General features: G+C 37.4%; 1 protein-coding gene across 1 annotated transcript; it reads right to left on the bottom strand.

The window, feature by feature from the left end:
- Positions 1–4,277: 4,277 nt before the first annotated feature.
- LOC149822936 (WD repeat-containing protein PCN-like) lies at positions 4,278–26,855 on the bottom strand. Its single transcript, XM_089981329.1, has 11 exons — positions 26,299–26,855; positions 25,938–26,084; positions 22,974–23,307; positions 22,829–22,892; positions 20,608–20,721; positions 20,212–20,374; positions 14,681–14,828; positions 13,964–14,589; positions 13,149–13,333; positions 5,447–5,707; positions 4,278–5,284 (listed from the first exon to the last, which is right to left on the bottom strand). Exons 1-11 carry the CDS (start codon positions 26,464–26,466, stop codon positions 4,969–4,971), a joined length of 2,526 nt encoding a protein of 841 aa, XP_089837455.1. The 5' UTR covers positions 26,467–26,855; the 3' UTR covers positions 4,278–4,968.
- Between the last annotated feature and the right edge of the window lie 405 nt (positions 26,856–27,260).

The following is a 27,260-nucleotide window of genomic DNA, read 5'->3' as shown; positions in this document are numbered from 1 at the left end:
CATCAAATCTGGAAAAAAAGTAGTCCTGATGGTACTGTTCCTATTCTGAGGAGTACCAAACACCAAATCAACACTTACCCCCAAAACATAAGGTTCATGATCACAAAGCACTCTATCTCCACTTACAAACCAAACTCTACAAGGTCACTAGCTCTTATTATTTCAAGTCATGAGGTAAACCCGGAGCACTTACTCCCACGTAGTAGAAATCATAGCTGTAGGTTGCATCTTCTGAATCAGACCTTATAGATATACTTAACATAGTTTATTTGATAGGAATCATGTTTTTTGGTTATAAAAATAGGTTTAATCATAAAATTTTGGTACATTGTGAGCCATTGATTTTTGAAGATCTTAAAAAACTACACGTATACCATAATCACATGATCCAAAACTCGTTTCCACTAACTAATGATTTTTTATGAAATCTATATGGTCTGTCCAACGAAAAAACTTAATTTTTTTAAAAATTTAAAGCTTCTATTATGGGGGAGTAGGTGCTCCGGCACTACCCTATCATTGCTAATATATATATATATATATATATATATATATATATATATATATATATATATATATATATATATATATATATATATATATATATATATATATAAAGAGAGATGTGTTTTTCTTGAGAAAATATCAGCATATATAAAATTCTAAAATGAAAAAATACATAAAAGTATAAGAAAATCATGTCAATATACTTGATCTCAACCACCAGTTGATCATGGTCCGCTTAAAGCACTCATTTTCACACGGGGTTTAATATAAGGTTTGGATGTGCAAGCTCAGGAATTACCCACGAAGGCTCTCTTGTCATGAGGAATAAAAGCCAGGCCCTGCCAAGATCTTTCTTTCTAGGTTCCATGCAAGGAGAAAAATAAAACGTATATAAAGATATAAAAAATTCTAAACTATGAAAAATAACCAAAAATATCAAGATAAAATCACAATAATGGTCATTATATTTTAAAATAATCACATTCTGGAAATCTTATTCATTTATACAAAGCTAGGAATGTTCTGTATCTGGCTCAATGAAGTTATAATGGGTTTGCTTGTTGGTTTCATAGCTGCATGTTTTTCATTTGATATTTAGGGTTAAAATGTAAACAACGGCTTATATATTTTACTTTCATTGATGTGGTTTGTAATGTTTTTCTGTGAGAGCAAAGACAAGATCACTGGGCATATGTGCCTGTGAATCTGTGATTAAACATAGAAACCAGCATCTTTTACAAACAATAATTAAACAGACATGCGTAAACCTAAAAGTTAAAAACCAACAACTTCTGGATGCCCCCAAACTTTTTTTTCCTTTTCGTTATTTAGTATAGAGAAACCATTGCTATAGTTTCGACGTCCTGCTACGGGCCGAGAGGTGTCTCACTTACGTTGGACCCAAGTCAATGTGGGTAATATAAAACTCTACGAGCACCCCCTGCCCACAGAGGATAGTTTCCCAGTTGGCTTAGGAATTGCGGCAAAGGATGTGCACCCCGAGTATCAAACTCTTGACCTCCTTCAACTTGAAAGCCTTAAACCTACCCACCGCACCAGGTGTGCGGAACCATTATAGGGCTCATACTCTAACTCGATATGTGTGTGTGTGCTCTCATGTATGCATTAGTTTCTAGGAAGGAGGCGATATCTTGGTATCACAAATTCCTCTAGAAAGTTACATGGTCATCAGAGATAACCCTCTTGAGTCTTGACACCTAAACCAAGCCTTTGCTCAAGTACCCATGCTAAAAAAACCATAGGGAATAGTAGTTAGGCACACTTCATCCAATTTTATATCATTTTTCAGTTCATGGTATGGCTGGAAAATTGATTATTAGTACCTCTGTGATCAGTGGATATCCCCATCTACCTAGTTCCTTTAAAAAATCATGGAACCCTTTGATATCTTAATCTGATCACATGATCTGGTAGTATTAAGTTTAAATCAAATAAATAAATAAATAAATGAAAATCTAAGCTGATGGTAAGGTTAAACCTAACCATCTTTGTGCGCTGACAAGATAACTATATGTCCAAATCAAAATTTGTCATGGATTGCGTCAGGTCCAAACCATTTGTACTTTGAGATCATGATCAGAGCAAAAAAATGATCACTTTGAGGATCCTCGGATGCACACATGGGAACAAGTTCATATGCATCCAAAAATAAGTTGACCTGTAAGTGTAGGAGTCAAATCACTTGCTATTGAAAACAAAAAATGTATGGAATGCCAACATGCAGCCAACCACATGTTCAAATCATCCAGATAAATTATTTATATGAATTTGTCTTGTTAGATGACATTTTGTGAAATTTGATGCGCATACAAGATGCAGGTTTAGGCGCTTTGGAAGTGCTGAATATAATTATTCTTGGGTGGTATCATACACCAGACCCTCTTTCTTTTTCATTTTTTTTTAATTTCCAGATTCTCTCTCCTCTTATGAAGCTGAACTGCTGACTACTGGGATAATGTTGGCTAACCTCATGAACAAGGAATCCTCTAGTGAAATGTTTTTCACTAGAGGATTTAGAGGTTGAAAATTCATCGGGCCATTTCTACTAAACCAAATATGTACATCACATTTAGAGGATTAAATGTTCCGAGGAACCTCAAAGTGATCGTTTTTTTGCTCTGATCATGATCTTTAAGTACAAATGGTTTGGACCTGACGCAATCCATGAAAATTTTTGATTTTGACATATAGTTATCTTGTCAGCCCACAAAGATGGTTAGGTTTAACCTTACCATCAGCTTAGATTTTCATTTTTTTTTATTTGATTTCAACTCAATACTACCAGATTATGTGATCAGATATCAAAGGGTTCCGTGATTGTTTAAAGGAACTCAGTAGATGGAATATCCACTGATCACAGAGGTACTAATAATCAATTTTGCAGCCATACCATGAACTGAAAAATGATATAAAATTGGATGAAGTGTGCCTAACTGCTATTCCCGGTGAATTTTACCATTGTCACTTGAGCAAAGGCCCTGTCATGTTATGGGTGATTGCACCACAACATATTTAAAATTCACTGGGTCAAGACTCAAGAGGCATATCTCTGATGACCATGTAACTTTTCTAAAGGAATTTGTGATACCAATTTATAGCCTCCTTTCTATAAACTACTCTGTCAACGAATGCAAACATGAGAGCACACACATATCGAGTTAGAGTATCAGCCTATAACGGTTCCCCACACTTGGCTCCGTGGGCAGGTTTAAGTCAAAAGTTTGATACTCGGGGTGCACATCCTTTGCCGCAATGCCTAAGCCAACAGGGAAACCATCCTTGGTGAGCAGGGGGGGTGCTCGTACAGGACATCTATGGTCAATGAGGCACCTCTTGGCCCGTAGCAGGACGTCCAAACTATAGCAATGGTTTCTCTACACTAAATAACAATAAGAAAAAACAGTTAGGGGCATCCAGGCGTAAAGCAATTGTTGGTCTTTTAACTTTTAGGTTTACGCATCTGACTGTTTAATTATTGTTGGTAAAGCATGCTGGTCTCTATGATTAATCACAGGCACATATGCCGAGTGATCTTGTCTTGGATCTCACAGAAAATCATTACAAACCACACCAATGAAAGTAAAATATATAAGCTGTTCACATTTTAACCCTAAATAACAAATGAAAATCATGCAGCTATGAGACCAACAAGCAAACCCATTATAACTTAATTGAACCAGATACAGAACTTATAGTTTCCGAGGATCAATTGCTGAGAACCCATAGAAATCAGTTTGACGAAGTGGCAGATGAGAACAGCCCCAGGCTTAACACCTAACACTTAAAAGCTTACATGGTCAGGATTCCAAGCTGATGAAACAAGGCATAGGGATGTGGCATCTATTTTGGCACGATTATCTTAATAAAGTGGAACCATGTAAGATCTGGTATTGGTAATCCTTTGACAGTAAAATACTGCATAAATGTATGGTTGGTTGCAGCAAGCCACTGACTTACACGGGCTGTGTCCTCTCATCTTTACTGATCATGGAGGTGGCTAATATGCAATCATTCACGGTTCAAAGTCGGAGGTGGCAAAATCAATCATGGCCTCCAGTGAAGTAACACAGCTTGATTTCTCTTGATCTGTCAAAGTTGGTGGAATTTGAAGTATTTGCAGCACGAAATGCATCATGACTTCACTTCAGGCGCAGGATGCCAAGGAGTATAGACAAACAAACCATTTAACAAGACCATACACTTGAGAGTCTGTATGGGTTGAGGTGGAAGGAATCAAGATCACATTAACAAAAATTAATCATTCTTAACATGATCAAGATTCACAAATTCAGCACTAAATGCAGGCCAAGATATAATGGCAAACACCTTTAACTAAATGTAAACGTAGTGGATCACTAATTTAGTCAATAGCAGGGAGCTGCCTAAACACAGAACAAAAGTTCTCACAAGTTGCCTATCGAGAAAAAGGAAAAGTGCTCAGCATTTGGGAGCGGTCACATAGCTGGTAAAGGCAGCTACATATAAGCACCCTCACGAATCAATTAGCACCATCCATCTCTAAGATGGACATCTCCAAATAATTTTTAACTCCTCACAAGGCTACTAATAATTGGTTCCTGAGATCAAATCAACGACAAGATACCATTACCTCAAAAATCTTGTTTGTCATCTTCATTTGTTAGTTGCCGTCTACGCTGCTGGATCAGTAAACCTCCGGCATTGCATTCCATTTCTTCCAATGGTTATGAGTTCATGTGCATTCATTCTTTTCATGTTCAGCAACATGATATGCCAACTGTTATAGAATCGGCGCCATAAGGAATCGAACAGGTTCAACTCAAAGATGCTGAGTCCACATGCTAAAACACTTTTTAATACTTACCAAAAAATCAATATCATTTTACAACTACTTCAACCATCCGGGGAGCACCGAATGAGAAGAGGGCCATAGACACTGCCTAGCCCACACCTGCTGGCTGATTATGACCCATATATGTGTCTGTGAACCGGAGCACCCAATTTTTGCACTACTTCCATCCATGGTTTTTCTATTGTCACAAGAGAACCATCTGATATATGCCCGACAAACAAAGTAGGATTCTTAAATGTAAGAAATTCAAAATTTCTTTTGGATTTTGGTGATTGATTATAATCCAAACCAGAATCAATATGCCTCAACTTCTTAACACCATTCTCCTGCAACCTGTCTGATTTCTTGGATGTCGAACTGAAAGCATTACATACACCATCTTTCTCTTGCTCCACAGGCATCACAAAATCAATCGTACACATTGCTCTGCATGGAGATTTAGAGTCAGATATTATTGGAACCAGAAATATCTATTTTTTTTAACGCACTGTATGGAGACTTAGTGCCAAGCATCTAAATTGGCAAAAAAGATGGTTACAAGATACATGGAAAAATGGAAATAGCTGCTGGGATGAAGAGCGGTTGTACCTGGCACTGTATACGATGACAGAGGTTGACTTGATTGATGGAGGAAACGACAGTCCGATGACCTCTCCAGGAAATTCTTGAAAACTTTTTGGAAGAATAAAAGTGTGACGCTTAGACCACTCACCCAACTGTTTGGCATCAACATCAAATACGTAGACATGATTTGAGGATGTTGTAATTACAAGAATATTGCTGTTCCCAGGAGGAAAACCACCGGCAGCAACTGATGCCCCATTCAATCGAGATATAAACCAATGCTGCCTGTACAAGGCCTAGATTTAGCAACAAATATATTTATGTAAACAGAAAAGGATATTGTTGGAGTGTCTTTAAAGGCATGTAAGCAGATCTCAACGAAACATAGTCCAGCAATTAAACTTAAAGACCTTCAAAGCTAAGAGTGAAACCGGTACCTTCAACAGAAATATAAAACAAAACTACCCAGTGCCAGTACCAAATCCAGCCCCTTCAATACAGTCGATTAGTCTATATATCCGGAGGCTCGACTCAGGCCTATGTCACACAAACACTTAGCATGCATACCCATAGATACAACACCCGAACACTTCATGGACACATTACAACACTTCATGGGCACAGTCAATCCAGTTTCACACAGTCAACATTGTGTTAACTTTATCTATTTTCTTTTATGATCTTATTTTGTTTCACACACACACACACACACACAATGTTGAGAAATGTACAACCATGTATTTCTAGTGTTCATGCTTCCCTAATTGTACATATTATTATTTATAAGGGCTATTTTTGTACATGATAAAATTCTGTTGTAGCAGTCAAAGGTCATAAGAATTTTTATGTCCAGGTTTGTTTTAGTTCTTAGAAAGAGGGGGCGTCCCATATGTAAAGCTGTAACAATATTTTTCTAATTAATGAAACTCCTTCAAGACTTCTTGAGCATGAGTCTCATTGTGGTCATCGGTATAATCAGAGGGATTTCAGTTGAATGAGGAAGGGGCTATGTTGTCAAAAGCGCTAGGCGGGCAAAAAAAATTAAGAACAAACAATGTAGAAAAAGATAAACTCACAATATTGAGATAAATAAAGCATGTATGAAGCATAACAATTAATATTAAAGGGTCAAAACATAAGAGTGAATGACATTAAACATCGAACAAACAATTAATATTAACTTGGGTTTGCATCTTCCATTGTTCTAATTAAACATTTCAAAACAAACAATTATTAATCAATAAAGTAGATAAACAAAACATACACAATATATATATATATATATAAACAATACATATATATATATACATATACGGTTCAATATATATGTATAAGCAATATATAAACTAACAGTATATATATATACTGAACCGACTAGGTAGCTCACCTAGTCGAGCTGGGTGGCACCCAGCGCCTAGGCACGCCTTTGACAACATAGGGTAGGGGTTTGTTAGAGCTTGATTTTAGAAATCATAGGAATCAAAAACTTTGTTGATAGGATGAAATCTAGATTTTTAGTGATTGTTTTTTTTTTTTAAATTCTGGTGCGGCGGCGAACAGTGTCCAGACTTTTTAAAAATGTTAACTCTGGCCTAATCATGGCTGTGGTCGTTTTTGCATAAGGAAATGACTGATCAGTTTTGGGTCATAGTTTGTTGTTTTGGTGAAGTTTTGAGGTTCTAGTTCTGGCGGCAACTTGTATTCTTGGGTTTTTTGGTGCATCGACTGTGCTATCAGCCTTAATGCGTTTTTTGGTACTAATCACCTTCAAATACATAATTCTTGCTAGTTTATTAAAGCTGGTTCAATACTTTGTTAGCTAGTGGTGGTGTTTTACATTGCATTCTCTTTGGGTATCGACACTCTATTCTTGTTGTTGCATTCAAGAATAGAATATTACTCTGTTTCGGTGTTGTTGATCCTATACACAGCATTCTCGCTTCTGGTTTGTTGTGGTTACTTTCTTTTGTGCAGCATAATTTGGAGTTTGGGGGTTAGTGAGTGATGGAGAAAAAGGAATCAACCAGTTAAGTTGGATGAAACAACTACTCGTATTGAGTCGAATACATGAGGATTGTTGTTTCGAGGGTTTTGGTTATTGCGGGTATTGGATGGATCAAAAAGAAAGACGGAGGGTGATGAGCTAAGTAACGCAGACATGGCTAACAGGGTGCCGTACCCGTGTCGACACATGTACCACCACCGGGCGCAGTGTAGGTACACCGCGGATCGGGTCTCCAACTGCGCTGGGTTGGGTCCAAAAAAAACGCGACCCATTTCGGGTTTTTTAACATGGTCAAAAGGGGCGGGCCATTTTGGTCATGCCCCAAATGGCCCCACCCCGCCCCCATGAAACCCCTTACCCCGCCCCCCGACTCCCTCTCGCTCGGCTCTGTCTGCCCACACCCCCTCGCAGCGACACTCTCTCTGCGCAGCTCAGGTACTACTGTCGACTCGCCTATCTCTCTGACTCCCTCTTGACTCGCCTCTCTCCTCTATCTCCCTCTCTGACTCGCCTTTCTCATCTCTCTCCCTCTCTCGATTTCCCATCACTGTTTCCCTCTCGATTTTTTAAGGTGTTTTTCAGTTTATATTTTACATTTTGTATTTAGTTTTTATTTACATATATCCAGTTTATATTTTCATTTTGTATTTAGTATATATTTTCAGTTTGTATTTAATTTATATTATCAGTTTATAATATTCACTATAGCATATATTTGGATATTTTCAGACTGAATATAGATTATTTAGCCCAAATATTCAGCACAATTAAAAATAGTAAACTATTATATATACTATTAGATATTCAGACCGAATATAGATTATCTATTTTCAGACAGAATATAGATTATTAGATATTTTTTACTGAATATATTTAATAATCTAGATGTTTTCATACTGAATATAGATTATTTAGATATTTCAGACTGAATATATTTAGATATTTTCAGAATATAGATCATTTAGATATATTCAATGAAAACGTCAGTTTATAACTTCATATTCAGTTTACAATTTAGATTATTAGATATATAATTCAGTAATTTTATATTTTAGGTATAGGCTACAGCATAAATATTTATTATTTAGATTATATTCAGTTTATAATTTAGATATATTCAATTTATATTCACTATTCAGTATATATTTCTAGATATATTATATGCATTTCGATTATTTCAGTTTTATATCAGTTTACAATTTACATATGTTAGTTATTTGTTTATTTTTGCTTTGAATTGTTTCATTGTGTGTAGGATGGCTGATAAAGGAAAAGAAACTATGAGTGCTACTAGTAGCAGTGTGACAGCAAGTTCAACTTGTGCTTCTAGTTCAGTACCAGATGATCAGCCACTGTAGGCCCGCGTAACGAAGTTAGAAAAAAGTCCTGGAGAGGAAGGGAATGTGCAATTTACGTGTAATTTTTGTAATCTGGAGTTTAATGAATCATACACAAGAGTAAAAGCCAATCTTTTGAAGATCAAAAAACAAGGTATTAGGTTGTGCTCTCATATTGATGATGTCACACTTAAGATGTTGAAGAAGGAACAAGAAATGCCGACAAAAGAAAATCTATGGTGGCATCGGGATGTATTAACATACCAATGTCTAGCCATAAGAGTGGTGGGGCAATTGATCTTACTATGAAGAGAAGGAAATTTGATTATATCTAGAAACAAATGAAGGCTCATATAATGCACATTATAGGAAAGAAATGGATAGGAAAGTGGGTAGGTTATTTTTTTAAGTTTCATACCATTCAATGTAGCTAGAAATCCTCATTGAAAGGATTTAGTTACATCCATGGTAAATTGTAACTTGAGTGGGTATGTGTCACTCAGTTCTGAGAAGTTAAGGACAGTGATTTTGGCAGAGGAAAAAGCAAATATGAATAAATGATTGAAATATAAAAAGTTTTCTTGGGCTGAAAGTAGTCTCTATAGTGTCTGATGTGTGGACGGATATACAGAGGCGCCCTTTGATAAATTTCATTGCAGCTTCAATAAAAGGGTCAATGTTTTTTTAAAACAGTAGACACATCTGGGGAGTATAAGAATACAAACTGTCACATGGGTGCGGGTGCGGCACTTTCAAAAGACCTGGGTGAGGCAAAAATATAAATATATATATATATATGAAGTCCAAAAGTTGGACATAAATGACCCCAGGTGAGTTGACTGCACCCAGGGTCAAGTTGACTGCATCGGGTGCGGCACCTATTTGGAGAATCCCTGTGACATATAGGGCAAAAAATTTTTTCTTGGCAAAAAAGTTTTTTAAGTCCGGAAATTGGACCAAAATGACCCTGGATGCATTGACCGCACCCAGGGTCAGGTTGACTGCACCCGCATCGCGTCGACGCGGATGCGGCACCCTGCTAGCTGAATCCCTGTGACATAGAATACAAAGTATCTCAAAGGACTTTTTTTTTGGAATGCATCAAAGAAGTAGGAGAAGAAAAAGCAAATCATCACTGATAATGCACCACTAATTAGAGCAGCTGGTATGGTAGAGGCTAAACATTCTCACATATTTTGGACCCTTTGCATGGCACAGTTCAGATTTGGCTCTTAAGAGTATACGCAATCCACCAAGCAAGGAGTTAGAATATGATACTAAGCACATTAGAAAAATTGTGGTAAACCACCAAAGGGCACTTACTATCTACAGTAAAAATTCTGATATGAAGTTATTAAAGGTTGTCAGGACTCATTTTGCATCCATCATTGTCATGGTTAAAAGAATTAAAGAAGTGAAGAGCACCCTATTTCAAATGGTCACCGATGATGATTGGGTTTTCTATCGTTTTGATGATGTTGTAAAAGCTCAAACTGTCAAGAGATGCACTGTTGATAACATGTGGTGGGATAATGTTACTTATTTTCTTGAGTTCAATGAGCCTATTTGGGAGATGTTAAGGGTTGTTGATCAATATGTTGTTATGCTGCATAGGGTCTATGAGATGTGGAATACCATGATTGAGAAGGTGCAAGCTGTCATTTTTAACCAAGAAAACAAAATCCTGGCATTGAAGACTCAGCTTTTTATAATCATGTGCACAAGATATTGATAACACGATGGGACAAGAGCAACACCCCTCTACAGTGCATGGCTCATTCACTAAATCCAAAATACTATGAAAAAAAATGGCTAGGTGAATGTGTTGGTCGAGTGCCACCACATATGGATGCAGAGTTAGCAAGAAAGAGTTTTTTGTTTTAATAGGATTTTTCGGGATGCAGAAAAAATATGAAAGTGCATAGTAAATTTTCAAAGTTTTCTATGAGACTATTTGATAGTTTGGAGGGGCTGAAGAATAAAGATAATTATCCTCTTACATGATTGGTTACATATGGATATGAGTACCCCTAACTTCAACATCTTGGGTTCAAGCTATTATCACAACCTACTACATCTTCCTATTGTGAAAGAAATTGGAGTATGTATACACAAATTCACAACATTAAAAGAAACAAACTTACTAGCAAGTGTGCAGAAGATTTGGTGTTCGTGCATTCTAACCTTCGATGGTTTTCACGAAAGACAGAAGAATATAGGTATTCGAATTATAACTTTTTGTATTTACTTTTTTGTAGTTTGTATATCAAATTTTATATTTTTATTGCATATCTAATTTCTTTGTAGGCAAGGGAGCACCAAGTTTTGGGATGTTAATGCTAAAGATTTTGATTCCGAAGGAGATCATGACTTGGAAACTCAGAACTTGGAATTAGATGATCCAGTATAGGTGATGAAGAAACAAATGAGCCTTGATGTTTTTGTTATGGACTTTTTAGATTTTTGGACTTTTTTGTCTTTTTGGTAAGTGTGTTATTTGTTAACTTGATAGTTGATACTTGATATTATGTTTATAAATGTTTTTCTATAGTTTTGTTTGCTAAGTGCTAATTGTTAGGTGTTAATGTCTATTATTTATTTATCTAAAATTATTATTAGTTTGTTATAACTTGTTTCTTAAATGTTAATTTGTTAATTGTAGTTGTAGCTTTGTTATTGAATTTTGATTCTTTGAATAAAAGTTGCTAGCCTGTTCTATTACAAGGTTAGTTGGTTGTTAAATGTTAAATTAATTTATGTTGTCTTGGTGTAATAATAGATTTTGATTTCTGAAATTTATTTTATATTTATGTAACATTTAATATATACATATATATATATATAAAATATATATACCACCGTGTCCCTGCTGTACCCATATTTTTTGAAATTGACGTGTCGTACCCTCAATACCTGTACCCATACCCATGTGACATGGGTGATGAGGAGGATTATGCAACCAGCTTTCCTGGGTGGGATAAAGAAAACTCAAAAGTGAAGTCATGGATATTGGGATGGGTAGAGCAAAACAACGCTTTAAATATAGTAAAGTATGAGGATGCCAAAGATGTGTGGAACTATTCGAAATTGGGCTCGTGGAATCAATTGGAGCAAGATTCGGAACCTTTAAGACAAGGAGATGAATCAATTTTTCATCTTCTTCACCAAGTTTCAGCATTTATGGGATGATCTCATGACTACTCTGCCTAGTGTGAAGTGTGCTAAGTGTAAAGGATGTGTAGAATACAAGAGATTTGAAGTTGAAGCAAAAGACCAACAACAAGTGGTTGATCTCCTAATGGCTCTACAAACTGAGTTTGATAGTGTTCATAGTCGCATTCTTCATCACCCCACTTTACCCACTCTAGTGCAGACACTTGCTGAGCTTTTTGGCTGAGACTAAGAATAAGACTCTAAGTAGTAGCCGACAAAGGAGACAGTGCTTACTATGACCAGACAGATAGGTAGTAGAAGAGGTAGATTTAGGAATCTCAGAGGTGGCATGAGCTCTATTCTATGTCATTTTTTGTGAAGAGATGGGTCACATGAAGAACACGTCCTGCTCTAAGGAAGAAAAAAGGGGCTTATGTAGCATCATCTTCACGAGAGACCTAAATCTAAGGACTCTTCAAGGATAGGTAGGAATGCACAACATCCTTCTTCATATGCAGGAGGACAGGAATTGTGCATCAAAATCTTATCCATATACACCTGAACAAAATGGTGGCGTAGAGAAAGAATAGACAAATTTTGGATATTGTTCAAGCCCTTTTGTTTTCTAGTCATGTTCTTAAGGTGTATTTGGTTGATGGTGTAAGTATGGCAACATATCAGATTAATTGCATGCCCTCAAGGGTTTTCAAATGCAGCTTTCCACATCAGAAACTGTATGGTACAGATCCTAATTACAAAATGATGAAAATGTGTTGTACATGTTTTGTACTTGTGCCTGAACGATTTAGAGAAACTTTCTCCTCGTGCAGTCAAACGTTGTTTTTTAGGATTGTGTAATGGTAAAAAAGGTTATAAGTGTTATGATCCTATCGAAAAGAAAATGTGGATTTCCAGACGTGTTTCTTGAGTTAATGTGTAAAAAGGATTGGATACCAGTCAGTTCTGGACACTGGACAGGCAATGCTCAAAATTGGATCTATATCATCCAGATTTGGCCCCATAATTAACCCAGACAATTTATATGTCTGGCTAAAGCCTAAATGATTTTGAATCATACTTAATCCAAATGGTAGACTATTTGTCTGGTGATAAAGACATACACGCTCTCCGCACCAGTTATTCAAACAAATGAGACACATTCTGCAAGCAGCCAAAATCAAATTATGGAACCCAGACGAAAACTAAGGGAAAGATTCATGTAAATATGCACCTGTTTATTTCTAAGTTGAAGATGTGGATATCTCCATAGCAGTTTATAGCTGCTAACCATTGCCCATCACCACTAGTAAGCAACCTGCTTATTGGTGGTTCAGTCAGAGCTGAATTCCTCCGATCTGAATCATTCCTGCAGGGTATAAAAGTGTGTAGCACTTCTGAAGCAGCAACATCAACCACCTGTTATGCATCAACAAACGCAATGTAACCTCAAATATAACAACCCTAACTACCAATCACTACAATAACTTTAGCACAAATTGGCCACATGCACGCAAACATGTGTGTGTGCATCTGTATACTTGATTATGCATCTGTGAATGGACACATCCACTTGCATCTATGTTTCCATGTCCCTGTCCATGACCATTTGCACTTGTGCAAGCTCATGCATGACTCAAAAACGATGCTCAAGTATGGATAAGAGAGAAGGGAACCGATTCAGTCGAGTATAAAAGGTGCAAGGTTTTTTCATCTTTCATGAAAGGCAGAAACCTAGGAAGAAAAAGATTTGATAATATGGAGAAAAGTAGTAAAAAGGAATATTAAGATCAATGTTCACATAAATTACAAACAGAAAAGAAGAAAAAGAGGAAACAGAAATAAAAAAAAAGTAAAGGTGTCACGGCTTTGAGTCGCCATAGGGAAACCATATGAAAAGATGGATTCAGTCTAGCTTAAGAAGACTGCATGCTATGCTCAGTATGATTATAATCTGAAAACTCACCATAGGCAACAGATGGTTAACATTAAATAAATACAAGCAGCAGACATAGCACTGACAATGAAAATCAAAAGATGGTTACATACATATATCTTTCGATCGTGGCCTGCAATAATTAGGCGAGACGAATCACTGCTAAAAGCCATACAATGTGCAAATGGCAACTTCCAAGGAAGTTGCATTTTGTCAATCACCCACCCACTCCTTCCATCACCAGAGCAGGACAGCTTCTTTAGTTGAACTAGTCTAGGTTTTACATGATCTGAGAAAGCAATCAAAACCCCAGTTCTAGAAATAGCACTACAGATGATCTTTTGAGAATTTTTGCACTTGACTCTAGCCAGCAACTGTGTGGTTGCAGTCCTCCCAGAATCCAGATGCTTCCTCTTACCAGATTTAGCGTTAGATCCAACAAGAATAGGTATTACATCCAACCAGCCAGGATTCTGAACTAAGAGCACATCTGTCCCACCGATAACTGAATCATACACCAACTGAACAAGCACTCTCTGAGGTGCAGGGCATATGTCATGAGGTGAGAACTTGTCGAACTCATTGGCAGAGTAGGCAAAGAGCTTGGTATCATCACCACCTGAAATCAGCATTGGAACTCCCAAGTGGGCCCACTTTTGGTAGCAGAAGTTTATGAGTTTTTCAGGATCACGATTCTTTCTCTCCTTTCTGCTCTTTTTCACTTTTTCAAGTAATGGATCTACAGAAGAAAATTAAAAAATAATAATCAGGGATAAAAAAAGCTAAATTTTACAATAAGACACATCAATGGATGAATACTATAGGATAACCTTCTGCACTGATAGGCACAGCGATAGTCAAAGCCCGAACATCATGGGTATGAGCTCTTATATACCCCACGTAGATCCACTTTTCCATCACATTTACAGAAGAATCATTTTTACCAGATGAGTCACTACAGAGTTTATACTGGATAACCTGGAATAAATCAGATACCAAAATTACTAGGATAAATCATCAAAAGAAACCATGTATTCCTTTAGAGAAAAAATTAACATCTGGACAAATAAGATTACTATGATAATGTAATATCACTGCTTTAACTGATTATTACCAATCGAAGTGATTGAAAGCTAATCATACACTTGTATGATTTATCTAGAATATGAGGTCCTCCATGACATGTACTCATCAACTTAGCACTACAAAAGAAAAAAGAGAGCCAAATCTACTCCATGTATTACAGCTTTAATTTATCAAAAGATTATTTTCTAGTGAAATATTTAAGGTCATTGTTGAAGATATGCTGATCCATGCGGCCAACAAAGCATTTTGTCAGGCAAAAATTTTGCATAATTTAACATGTAAATAATCTAGAACCCCCACACCACTGCATGGCGAAAACGCTAGTTGGTACCACTCATACTGAATCACCGATTCAAGTGGCACTAGCCCAAGTATAGATGTGCAAGCACCCATCAACATATGCTACTAAATTTTCATGTATACATTTGCACATGCATGCACAGATAGAGCTAATTAAACCCCAAAAGTAACCATAGTGTTGCCTTTCAGAACCACCATGCTCCTACTATCACTGGGTCTCTTTTCCACGGAAACTAGATCCTCAAACAGCTCCACATCTAAGGATTTCACTTTTCTAGTCTGATTTAAAAGTATACATATTTAGAGTGCCACACTTATGACAAGCTCCTAAAAGCATACTAACCAGTATCATTCTCGGCAATTTCTTCCCGATGGTTTTTTTCAGAGTGGTTTGTCTAGGGAAAATGTTGAATCTTTTAAAAATTGAAAAAAATATCAATAATAATAAGCTAAAAAAAATGGCATTATTTTTCTTACAAAAAAACAAAGACACAAGCTTAAAAAGTTTTTAAAATATAAAAGAGACAAAAATGGAAAAAGTAGGCTTAAAATGTAGAAAAATATGATTTCTTTGAAAAATATTGTGATATATATTCTGGCGATATTTGGAAAATGTCACAATATTTAGCCAATAATTTTGGCTTACCTTGAAACATCGACAATACCATGATAATTTCAAACTATCAGCAATATCGCTGACTATGCTAATATACATTAACTTGGTGTGCATGGTGCATGTGGACCAGATGCAGTCACCTATGTGACATGGAAGGCTAAGGTGCAGGACACTTCTGGACACCAACATCAACACCGACACTCATAGACACAGCATGGACACATCATTTCTTAATGCAGAAGTGTAAAAAAAAGGACGTTTTATGTCACACATCTAACATTTTTCAATATCTTAGACACAAAATGTTTCAGTGTTGGACTCTATGTCTATCATATTGTACCTAGAGGTGTTGAAGAGTCAAACCTAGTTATGGAACCTGAGCCCTTGCTGGAATCAGTTCTCTCTCTCTCTCTCTCTCTCTCTCTCTCTCTCTCTCTCTCTCTCTCTCTCTCTCTCTCCAAGTGAAAAAAAAAGGTGAAGGCAATCAGGGAAAGGACTCCAGCTCAACCCCTTTTAAGAGCAAACTTCCCCCTAACCCCCCCCCCGGCACCTTTAATGCATAATTTGGACTACAAAACAAGACGACAGTCATAGCTTAACTTGTGTTCAGCTAGGAAAGAGCTCGTTCAAACTGATGAGATTGGCTTGACAAGCCGAGCATCAATAGCAAGTGTTCAGCTCGGCTCATCTCATCTCATAGGCACGTTAACAAGTAATTATCCAACTTTACATATATTTATATCATGTTCAGATGGTTCAAACCTTCAACTTGCAACCAATAGGATTAGAGTTCAGCTCCTATTGCTTACAAAATTGGAATAATGCATTCATTTCATAATGACTTGGTTTGAGCTTAGCTTAGTAGGTTTAGAGCCAAAATTCTATTATTTTAAATTTTGAAAAATATATTGTTCTTTTTGTAAACAAACTAGCTCGATCTTGACTTGTTTAACTCGGGCTCTCCTTGAGGTCGAGCTCGACTTGGCTCAACATAAGAATGAGCTAAGCTTGAAGACCCTCTATTGGGTTCATTCAGCTTCTTTACCAGCCCTCATTAATTGTGTGGCACCACATTTAGGGGAGGGCAACGCAGGCATCTCCCTCTCTTTTTATAAAACAAATTTTTTGTTATTTAATTATTTCTCTTTATCTCTCTTTATACATACATACATATAGGGCCACTGGTGAGAACTGCAAATATGAGAACTAAAGTGCAAACCAAGATTTTCATGGGTTTGACTATATGGATGTGATCTACATGCTTGGTTTTAAAGGGCCCAGCTCTTGAATAATCCAATTGCAATGCATAAAACATTAAGTAGGTTTTTTAAGGCTTGAAAATCGATGGCTCAGAATTTTCATAAAAAGCATCAGAAATGCCTAGTTCACACTCTAGTTCTCATATTCTAGTGGCCCCACATATATATATAGAGAGAGATGATAGGGTGCTCCCGGAGCACCTACTCTCTAACTATAGCCATTGGATCTATTGAGATCCAACGGCTATGATGTGGGTTAATATGCACGCATATCCATTTTTTAATGAAAAAAAAAGGAGTTAAATGTGCATTATTTTCCATTTATTATTGAAAACTAGAAAGGCAATGGAGAGTGTGGGTAACTGTTACCCATGTTTAGCATTAATTGGTTATTAACTTTCCATAACTTTCCATAACTCTCTCTCTCTCTCTCTCTCTCTCTCTCTCTCTCTCTCTCTCTCTCTCTCTCTCTCTCTCTCTCTCTCATGCTTATATGAATGAATATCGCTCTTTTTTTTTGGCTGAAAAACATCTCTTTAATGCATGGATGCATATCTTTTAGTAGGTCTTTCTCTTTCATGCATGCATGGAAAACTCTATGCAATTGGGCCCCTCTTTTATCGCTCGAAGTGTGAGTACATGCTAACCAAAACCAAGTGTGTTGGTTCAGGGCTACGTAGGGGTCAACCCAAGGAATTCTTTTTATTTTATTCCAAGTACTAGGTCGGTTTGATTATCCCCAATGTTTTTCAAACCATAGGCCACACTCAGTGAGTGAATGACAATCAAACTCATGTGGGTGTTCATTTGGACCTATGCAGACAACATAAAGTATTCATGGGACCTTCACAAGCCACCATCTTAATCTTTAAATCTTCAAAATTTCTTTTTTGTAATAATGAAAAATAAATCATTACCAGCATCAGATGGAATAGGTGGAGCTCCCATCCAGTAATATTAAGAATGCAAAAGGATGGTACCAAATGTGTGTAAGAGAGAGAGAGAGGCTTATGGAAAGTTGATAACCAATTAATGCTAAACATTGGGAACCGTTACCCACGCTCTTCATTGCCTTTCTAGTTTTCAATAATAAATGGAAAGTCATACACATTTAACTCCTTTTTTGTTTCATTAAAAGATGGACTTGCATGCATATTAGCCCCCCCATCATAGCCGTTGGATCTGCTATAATTAGTGAGTAGGTGCTCCGAGAGCACAGCACCCTGTCATTTTATATATATATATATAGAGAGAGAGAGAGAGAGTAATGCTACAGTGCTCCGGGAGTACCTACTCCCACATACTAGAAATCATGGTTGTAGGTTGCATCTTCTCAATTAAACCTCATGGATGTATTCAACATAGCTTATTTGATAGGAATCATGCTTTCGATCATGTTTTTTGGGCATCAAAATAGGATTTTTTAAGTCATGAAGTTTTGATACATTGTGAGCCATTGATTTTTAAAGGTCTTAAAACACATACATGTATGCTAAAATCACATGATCCAAAACTTATTTTCTACTAAATAATACTTATAGATCATATCTATAGGGTCCGATCAACAAAACAGTTTAAGAAAATTGAAAATCTAAAAATTCTATTAGGTGGGAGTAGGTACTCCGGGAGAACGGACATGTGGACTAGGCATTTCTGGTAGATTTTTTAGCAAATCCAACCATGAAGATGTGTTTGGCGTGGTGAATTTGCTAGGAATCGACTGTTGGATCGTGTATCTTAGATGAAAAATACAATTGTGTGAAGATTGAATACTTGGTGAAAATAATGAGCTATTGATTTTCAAGCCTTAAAAAATTCCACTTATGCATCATAATCGGATGATGTTTCTTATAAAATCAAACATGTAGAACACATCAGTATGTCAGATTTAAGTGAAAAGAATTTTAAAAAAATGGAAATCACAGTTCACACAGTAGTTCTCATATTCGAGTGGCATTTATATATATATATATAGGTGCCGTTTTTCAAAAGTTGTTGTGTTCGACACTTAGTACCCGTGTAAATGTCAAAGTAACATAGGCAGTCACTTAACATGACATGTTCTGGGAGTATTTTGTGAATTGATTGTACTAAAATTTTGATATAGAAGGATTCAAACCTGTAATTAACAGGCTCAATAAATATTTTGACCCTACAAACTTCAGAAACCATCAGTCTTCATCTTAATTACCACCTTGGCCAGTATTATGTAATACTTTTTGAGGTGACAATAATTATGTAATATTATAACAAGTCTAGACCACATTCGTTAGCTTAAGTTTGGGAAGTCAGGGTTCTGTGATACTGCAATTTTATAAACTTACCAAAGTCCCTAGTATGTGTTGGTAGTGACAACTATTGTAGGGCACCACCATGTTGTCTCAAATTTTGTTAAGACCAACAAAGTTCAGTAATCTTGTTAATAGCCATCAAAGGCAGTGGATGCCACACGCACACTCACACATACACTCGCGCTGCTAGTGCACGCATGCATGCACACACATGCATACATACATTCTACTGAATCAAGTGTAGCATCTAATATGCCATTAATAAACACCACCACATGAAGTCCTTCAGGTCTCAGTCAACAGAAAGACAGATATCCAATTGCACAATCCATATCTCAAAGTAGGGGTGTCAATGGGTTGGGTTTGACCTGGACCCAATCCGTAACAAGGATGTCTGATTAGAATCCAGGTTAGAATCAAAGGGTCCGATTAATATATGATGCCGGGTATGGTTTGTGAAATTTCATACTAGTCCCAGGTCCAACCCAAGTTCCAACTAATATCCGCAGTTTTTCAATTAAAAAAGATAAAAAAATTAATATTAGACTGGACCCGAGTCCAGAATCAGTACCGACATCTCAAATCAGATGTGGGTTTGGTCACACCCAGGTTCGAACCAACCCCGACCCGTTGACAGCCCTATCTCAAAGTCACACAAATGAGTCTTAAAACAGTTAAACTAAGACATGGTTCAGTGCTCCGGTCCTTCATTATTATGTGATTTCAAAGTGGATGAAAGAATCCGATTAGCCTATCTACAGCTTCAAGCAAGAAAAATAAAATAACATGCATCACTACAACAAACATACCTGACCGTCTGAACCTGCTGAAAAGACTCTTCTATTACTCAGTGTTGCTGCCAAAGCATTGACATCACCCTTGTGCCTAGAATGGGTTTGAATCAAAGTTCCATGTTGGTCATCCCAAAAGTGAACACTGCCAGTGCTATCAGCACTCACAAGGGTTCCATTCCTGAAATCATCAGAACAGAAGCTAATAAATTATCAATTTCATTCATAACAGTTGAATTGAAGACAGTACTGCCTGCAGCTAAACTAGAGGAGAACCTACAAGACCTTATAAAGTTTTCCTTCAGGAAATGTTTTACTTTGGTAATATATTAGTAAACCACCATTAAACATTGGCTTGAAACCCACATAAGTATTTAAAGAAACACCTCTCCGTACCAGCAACAATGGAATTACCTTAGAACAAGTAGCGACCATATGCAAAGCTCTCGTCTATCACTCACATCTCCAAGCCCTACAGTGATTCTATAAACCTCATGGGCAGTAGTTGTGTTCCAGCATCTTATGAATCTATAAAGAAATGGCCACATAATCAGGTTTATGAATAGAAAAATCAAGGACACATGCAGCCAAATAAATGAATTTCATGGACAACAGTGGAAAAAACATCAAATATTAAAAAAGAAAATGATGTTATTCATGCATCCGAGAGGACTTAATTAACTTGTTAAATGCTTCCTAGGATCAACCCGTTCAAGCTCGGCTCAAACTCGTTCAAAAAATAAACGAGCCAAACTTGAACACAAGTCCAGGCTCAGTGTGGATAAACGAGCCAAGCTTGATCGAGTCGTTGAGCTCAATAAGGCTCACATAAGAGTATATATATAATATGTTTGCAAAATAAAACCTGAAAGTCGTCGTCTCCATGGTGGGTAGGGCATTAGTCTCTATCCCAAGAGGTGCTGAGTTCTAATTTCACGCCCTGTAACTTCTTTTCTCTTTAATACAAGAGTCGAACCTGGCTGTTCGAACTCGGCTTGCTTCAAAATGCATGTGTTCAGGCTCGGCTCGGCTCTTTGAAGCAAGCTGAGTTCGAACAGCCAGGTTCGGCTCGTGTGCATGCCTATGTGTGTGTAAAGTTATATATGTATATTTTGGTGATGCATATTTTGTGAAAACATGCGTAATTTTGTACTTGCAAGATGAAAACATCTTATTACTAAAAAAATTAAACATATTTTTATGTATATTTTGTATACTTTTTTATTTTTTAATTGGGGTACCTACTAGCCCAACCAGTCCTGCCTATTCCTCAACTAGTCTTTTTGATGATCTACCGACTAGGCACCACCTAGTGCTTTTGACTACATACATCATAGCCAATGGATCTTGTCGACTGTTGGTAAAGAGTTGGCAGAGCCCCTAGTTGATTCACCTATCTCAAGGCTTCCCACAAGGTTATAAACTTTTACTAGATTTATATAGATGATGTTAGATCCAAGAACTCCTAGATATTCACCTAAAGTTGTAATGCGACGAAATGCTACTAATTCATCTAACATTTGTTGAATAAATTTCAACTTTAAAATTATAAATATATATTACTACAATACTTATTAAATCTAAAATATTTCTTTTTTTTTACTATAATATATACCAAATGTAAAAACAAATCAGGTTTGAAAAATATTTGAGCAAAAATTCTTGATTATTGATAGCATATTACTAGTAACCAACATATAATAGATGAAGATTAGTTTAACAAACATTACTTATAACAAAAAGGACATAATGGCATAGACATTCTTATAATGAGAAAAAGTTACAAACATTTGTCTTGACTTTTCTTAAATGAATAACTTAAAATATTTTGAGTTTGATAAAAAAGAACACAGTTTGCACATTCTAAGAAATCATAAAAAAATGTATTGCCATTCAATATTTATTTTTCACGGAAGTCACAATCAATTAATTATGTAAACAACTAAATACATTATTTTTCAGTGAAAGTTGAATCCTCATATTGAAAATCTAGTGTCCTTGAAAGCACGCTTCTCATTTTAAGGAAACCATGTCTAGGAAGTGCTTAACTCTAGCTTGTGAAGAGGCTTCCCAGGAAGTGAGTTTCCCAAGATAAGAAGCTTCTGATGACCATATCTCACAACACATACCAGTACATATTCCCATGTGGCACATGCCAAAAGAGTTCAACAAATCCGTGAGAACACCCATCTTCACACACAACTAGATTCATGAGACTCCCCAAAGACTAGTTCAAAATCATTCTGACTTTGAAGGCTAGAAAATCATCTCAGAAAGAATCATGAACATATGAGACTTGGATCAAGTTTGCTCAAAGCATCACAATCTAAAAAATTCATGACATGGTATTTATTTGCAGAACTAAATTTTTAATTTGATTCATCAATCAGGAATCCCATGTTGCAGCCAACTTAATAAAGGATTAAATAATGTAGAGCATTATCATTACTTTTAATCCACATACTCATTGCTGTTCCCAGAAAAAAATAAACCTGGAATCATCCCAAGATTCATGACTTAGTTTTATTTGGAGAACTGAATTCTTAATTTGACTCAGCAATCAAGAATTCTGAGTTGCACCCAACTTAAGAATTAAATGATGCAGATGCATTATCAATATGTTCAATACACATACCCATTGCTGCTCCCAGAGAAAATAAACCTGGAATCATAGCTCCATGCAACACTTAGAATCCGTCCTGTGTGATAAACAGACAAAATGAGCATATGAATAAATAAATAATACAACTATCCTACACAGAAAACAGGAATCATCTTACCATCCACCCTTGGCAGAGATACAAAAGCATCTAACGCTTCATCTGAACCACTGATGGTACATATTCGCACACGACCATCATCACAGCCAAAGGCCAATCTTTGATTAAAGCTACAAGATTTCACAGAAAGAGGTTCACTAGTATCATTATCGTTACTACTACTGGTATCATCATCACTACTCTCCTCTTCATCATCATCATCTCTATGATGGATGGAACCATTTGCAACCCCATTACTTGTGGCTGCATCCATATGCTTTACAAAATGCAAATATTCTTCAGAAGGATCCAGTGCAATCTGCCAAATAGAAACCCCTATAGAATCCAAAACAACCTGAAAGACAGATGGATCATATGTTAAAAAAAAACTCTCCCTCCACATAAGTTATTGAAACCAAAACCTCAAGAAATCTGCAACAATAAACTGAAAGAAAGACTTCCAGCATTGCATAATCGGCAATAATCACCAGTTTTGCTGATCGTGGGTTGTGAGTTGCCAAAGCTCAAAAACTCTAGTAGTACATTGAGTAGAATCAGTTGAACCAAAAAGAAAGAACTCTCAAAAAGCCTGGTGGTGGTTCAATGTTCGCTGCCAAAGTAGAGACTTTGGGGACTGTTATTAATCCTATTGCAACAACTTGATGGTCAAGTAAACTGGAGGCATGTAGCCCTTCCAAAAACATCCTTTCAGTGAATGTCTACACAATGGTTTGAACATGAACAACTATGGCCTTGTTCAGTAGGTGAATCATATTCATCCCCATTGTCTGTGAAGCTTGCCAGCCTATGTATTTGTCACACAGGCATATCGAGTTAACAATAAATCATTACTAACACAATCAACAGAACAGTTGCAAAATTTGATATTTTTGAAATCCGTATAGCTACTACATTCCTTCGTATTCTAGAGAGAAACCAAGTCAAGTTCAGCTCATTTTAAAACTAACTATATATTATAGATTCTTCTTTTCCATAAAAAGGTATCTCATAATTAGGAATCGTAGTCATCATTTACAATCCAAATTTCATAGTCTTCTCAAAGTTAAAAACAGTAAAAGATAAACCAACACTAAATATGCCTCAGTTTCCTTCATAGCATGATACTATAGTGCCTGCATGTGATGTGCATGAAAACACGTTTTCTAAAAGAGGAAATAAAATACCCACAGAAGAAATACAATGGGTCATGAATAAGCCAAGGCATCAGAAGACACTGATATAGGTATTAATATGGCTATAAAAAATGGGCTGGAAAATAGAAGTTGAAAATAAGATATAACCATTTAACAGGAGGGCAGGCCAGAGAATGAGAGGGGTTTGACATTTGAGCAGGCTAAGAAATGCCAAGGTTTGAGTTAAATGTAATTGACCAACAACAAAGATGATTACTAGTGAACTAGTAGGTCATGCAGAAATATCCCTACAAAGACAATGAAGAAAGAAAAATGAAGATGTAAAAATTTATAAACTAATAAAAGGGATGACTTAACTTCCACATGCATCCGCCTATCAGGGTGGGGTGGGAGACTTGAACATGCACCTAATCAAATAATCATCCTCGAGCTCATATTGAGACAAAAGATATACATTAAGAAGTTAAAAGTGGAGTGTGGGAGGTAGTGGGTACAGCGCATAAAAGTGATTAAATGCTGAAATGGCTAAATTAAAATAGAATAACTAAATGCCCAGGTCATAACAGCAACATCCACATAGTAGTCCAATACCAGGTGACAATGCACAAAGGTCAACCAAGGCCATTACATACCAAAAATAAAACATGGACAAATGGTTAAACAGATAATCTACGGACATCGGAAAGAAGATGAACAGAAGCAGTCATAAAAGAGAGCCTTCCAACCAAGATTGTGTGGACAAATTTCATATAATCAACAGCAGAATTATAGTCTAGCAAAAGCTTCCCCATTCACAGTAGATGGATGGTTAATTTCAGTGCTCCATGCATGATACAAATTTATGTACACAGAAGGTATAAAACAGAATATACAGATACCAACGTTTACCCAAATATGGATATACATCCATCTGAAGCTATTCAAATCACATAGGGGCCATGATGAACTACACAAGATTGATACGGGAAGATGAAAACTAAGGATCTCAACAATTCCCAAGTTTGACCTCAGCAGGAAATTTCCATGTTCGATAGTCTTCTCCAATTCAACTCTTGGACTAATCATGATTCTCAAACTACAAATGAATAAACATGCTTGAAAGTCGGTGTTGCCAAAAAGATAAAAGATGCAGAGTAACTTGAAAGACATGGGGGACAATAGGCAGCTTCAAAGTTATCCCATACTCCACTCTATGAAGACGCAAATTGGTTTGCTCAAGAAGCTCGCCGAAATTGGCTCAGGCAATCAGGTGACTCACCTAATCAAATACAGAAAGTAAATTTGAGATGGAATCATCAGAAGAGGTGTTAAGTAGTTCAGTTGTTGCTGCAAGAATTTGGAGTTGAAGAGACAAGTTCAGGATCTCTCAAGCTAAAACAGATTTAAGCCAGCCCTCATACAATTTTCCTGGATAGCTAATTCAAGAGTGGAGATGAAGATCAGCACATGTCAAGTGGAGATGAAGATCAAGAGTGGAATTTCATTGTTCCGTGGGTTCAATGGCTGAAAAAAGTTCTCTTCTTACCAAGCCATGGTTTAGCGCTTCCTGTTCTGGCAGCTCCAGAGAAATTGTCCCTTTTTGCGATATTAAAACCCAAATTTGACAGATTTATAGAACAAAAATCTTAAAGTGTATCATTCTCACTGTCTATATGTAAATGCTCACCAAATTCCCAGTCAATTCGTAAGTCCCAGAAAGTATATGATCTCATTGAAAAATGCAGGGTATTTACAAATCACCAGATTCTCGGTTAATTTGCACACGAGCCTAGAAACGAAGCATGGAAAGGGCTAATCAAAAGAAGAGGGCGGATATCCAAATGATCACTACCTTCTGTTGTAATGCAAAGAGATCCCATTCGGAAATCGAACCATCGATGCTAGATGAAAACAACCGACCGGACGAATGCATCCCCTTCAGGCCCGAACGACACCAAGCCAGAGATGAGATCCTCGAGTCGGGGTTCCCATGAATTGTCTGGCGAAGGAAGAAGGCAGTCAGAAGCAGAAGCAAGCGCGCGCGCGCGCGCACACACACACACACACACACACACACACACACACACACACACACACACACACACACACACACACACACACACACACACACACCAATCCTCCCGATAAATACCAACAGAAAGAATCATAAAGACAAAAGGACAAAGAAGACACAGAGAGAGAGAGAGGGATACAAGCTGGCAGTGCCATCCGATGGAGCCGGGAGAGACAAGCCAAATCTCGAGGGTGCCGTCCTCTCGCGCGGCCGCCACTTGACCATCGTCGGGGCTCGTCGCGAGGGCCACCACAGGGGAAGGATTCCACTCCGCGCACCTCACCCGGTGAATCTCCATCTCCTCCATCCCAACACCAGAATGGGAAGGGCACAGAGAGAGAGAGAGAAGGTGTTGGCAGAGGGGTTAGAGGAAGAGGAGAGCGTTTACAGATTGTGTGTGTGCGAGCTTGCAATAGGAGAGCGTTTGCAGGGCGAGCCTCGACGCCGGAACTCAGTCGACGACGCCGGATGGGGATGGACCGCAGGAGTGATGCCGTTGAGATTCGAGAGAGGTAAAGAGGGCCGGGACCGCCGGGTTACCTAGGCTTCGATCCTGCCGCCGTAAAATGGTGGCGGACAGGAGGCCGGAGGAGGATGGAACGCAAGAGGGAGGGCAGAGGGGCCGTTAGACGAGGGTCGTGACTAGTGAAAGAGGGGAGACTGGGAAAGAGGGGGCTAGGGTATCGAAAATCAAAATTTTCATTTTTTTTAACGTAAATTGTAATTGGACCGAGTCACTCTCGACTCAAACGATTCGACCGAGTTTGACTAATAACCCGGACGAAATCCGGTTCATAACGAGTCACTCGTTTTTTTTTTAGAATTTAGAGATGGCAGTGGACCGGGGCAGAGGCGGGGGGACAAGGTCTCCACCCCCGCCCCGTCTCAAAATTCTGCCATCTATCTCTCCCTCATTGGTTTTGACTTTAACCTTCATTCCTGCTTTCATCCTAGTTTTATGCCCTCCATCTCCGGTCCACGGGTTGGAGCCCCGTTTCTTCCCGGTCCACTGTCTTTTAAAAGTATTTTAGTTATTTTACTAACCCGGATCATGGATGGGGGGGATCGGGAGAAAGCATAAGTCCATCCCCATCCTCTCAT

This window comes from Nuphar pumila, chromosome 11 (genome assembly GCF_984573655.1).
Source record: "Nuphar pumila chromosome 11, dmNupPumi1.hap1.1, whole genome shotgun sequence".
Classification (NCBI taxonomy): Eukaryota; Viridiplantae; Streptophyta; class Magnoliopsida; order Nymphaeales; family Nymphaeaceae; genus Nuphar; species Nuphar pumila.
This window is presented reverse-complemented; position numbering and strand designations above follow the sequence as displayed.

Coding starts and splice junctions, on each gene's coding strand:
- LOC149822936 (XM_089981329.1), bottom strand. CDS start 26,466: ATGGAGGAGATGGAGATTCACCGGGTGAGGTGCGCGGAGTGGAATCCT. Junction 23,308..25,937: donor TCTTTGCATTACAACAGAAG/GTAGTGATCATT, acceptor TCTGTCTTTCAG/GTTGTTTTGGATTCTATAGG. Junction 20,375..20,607: donor TGGTCGCTACTTGTTCTAAG/GTAATTCCATTG, acceptor TGATGATTTCAG/GAATGGAACCCTTGTGAGTG.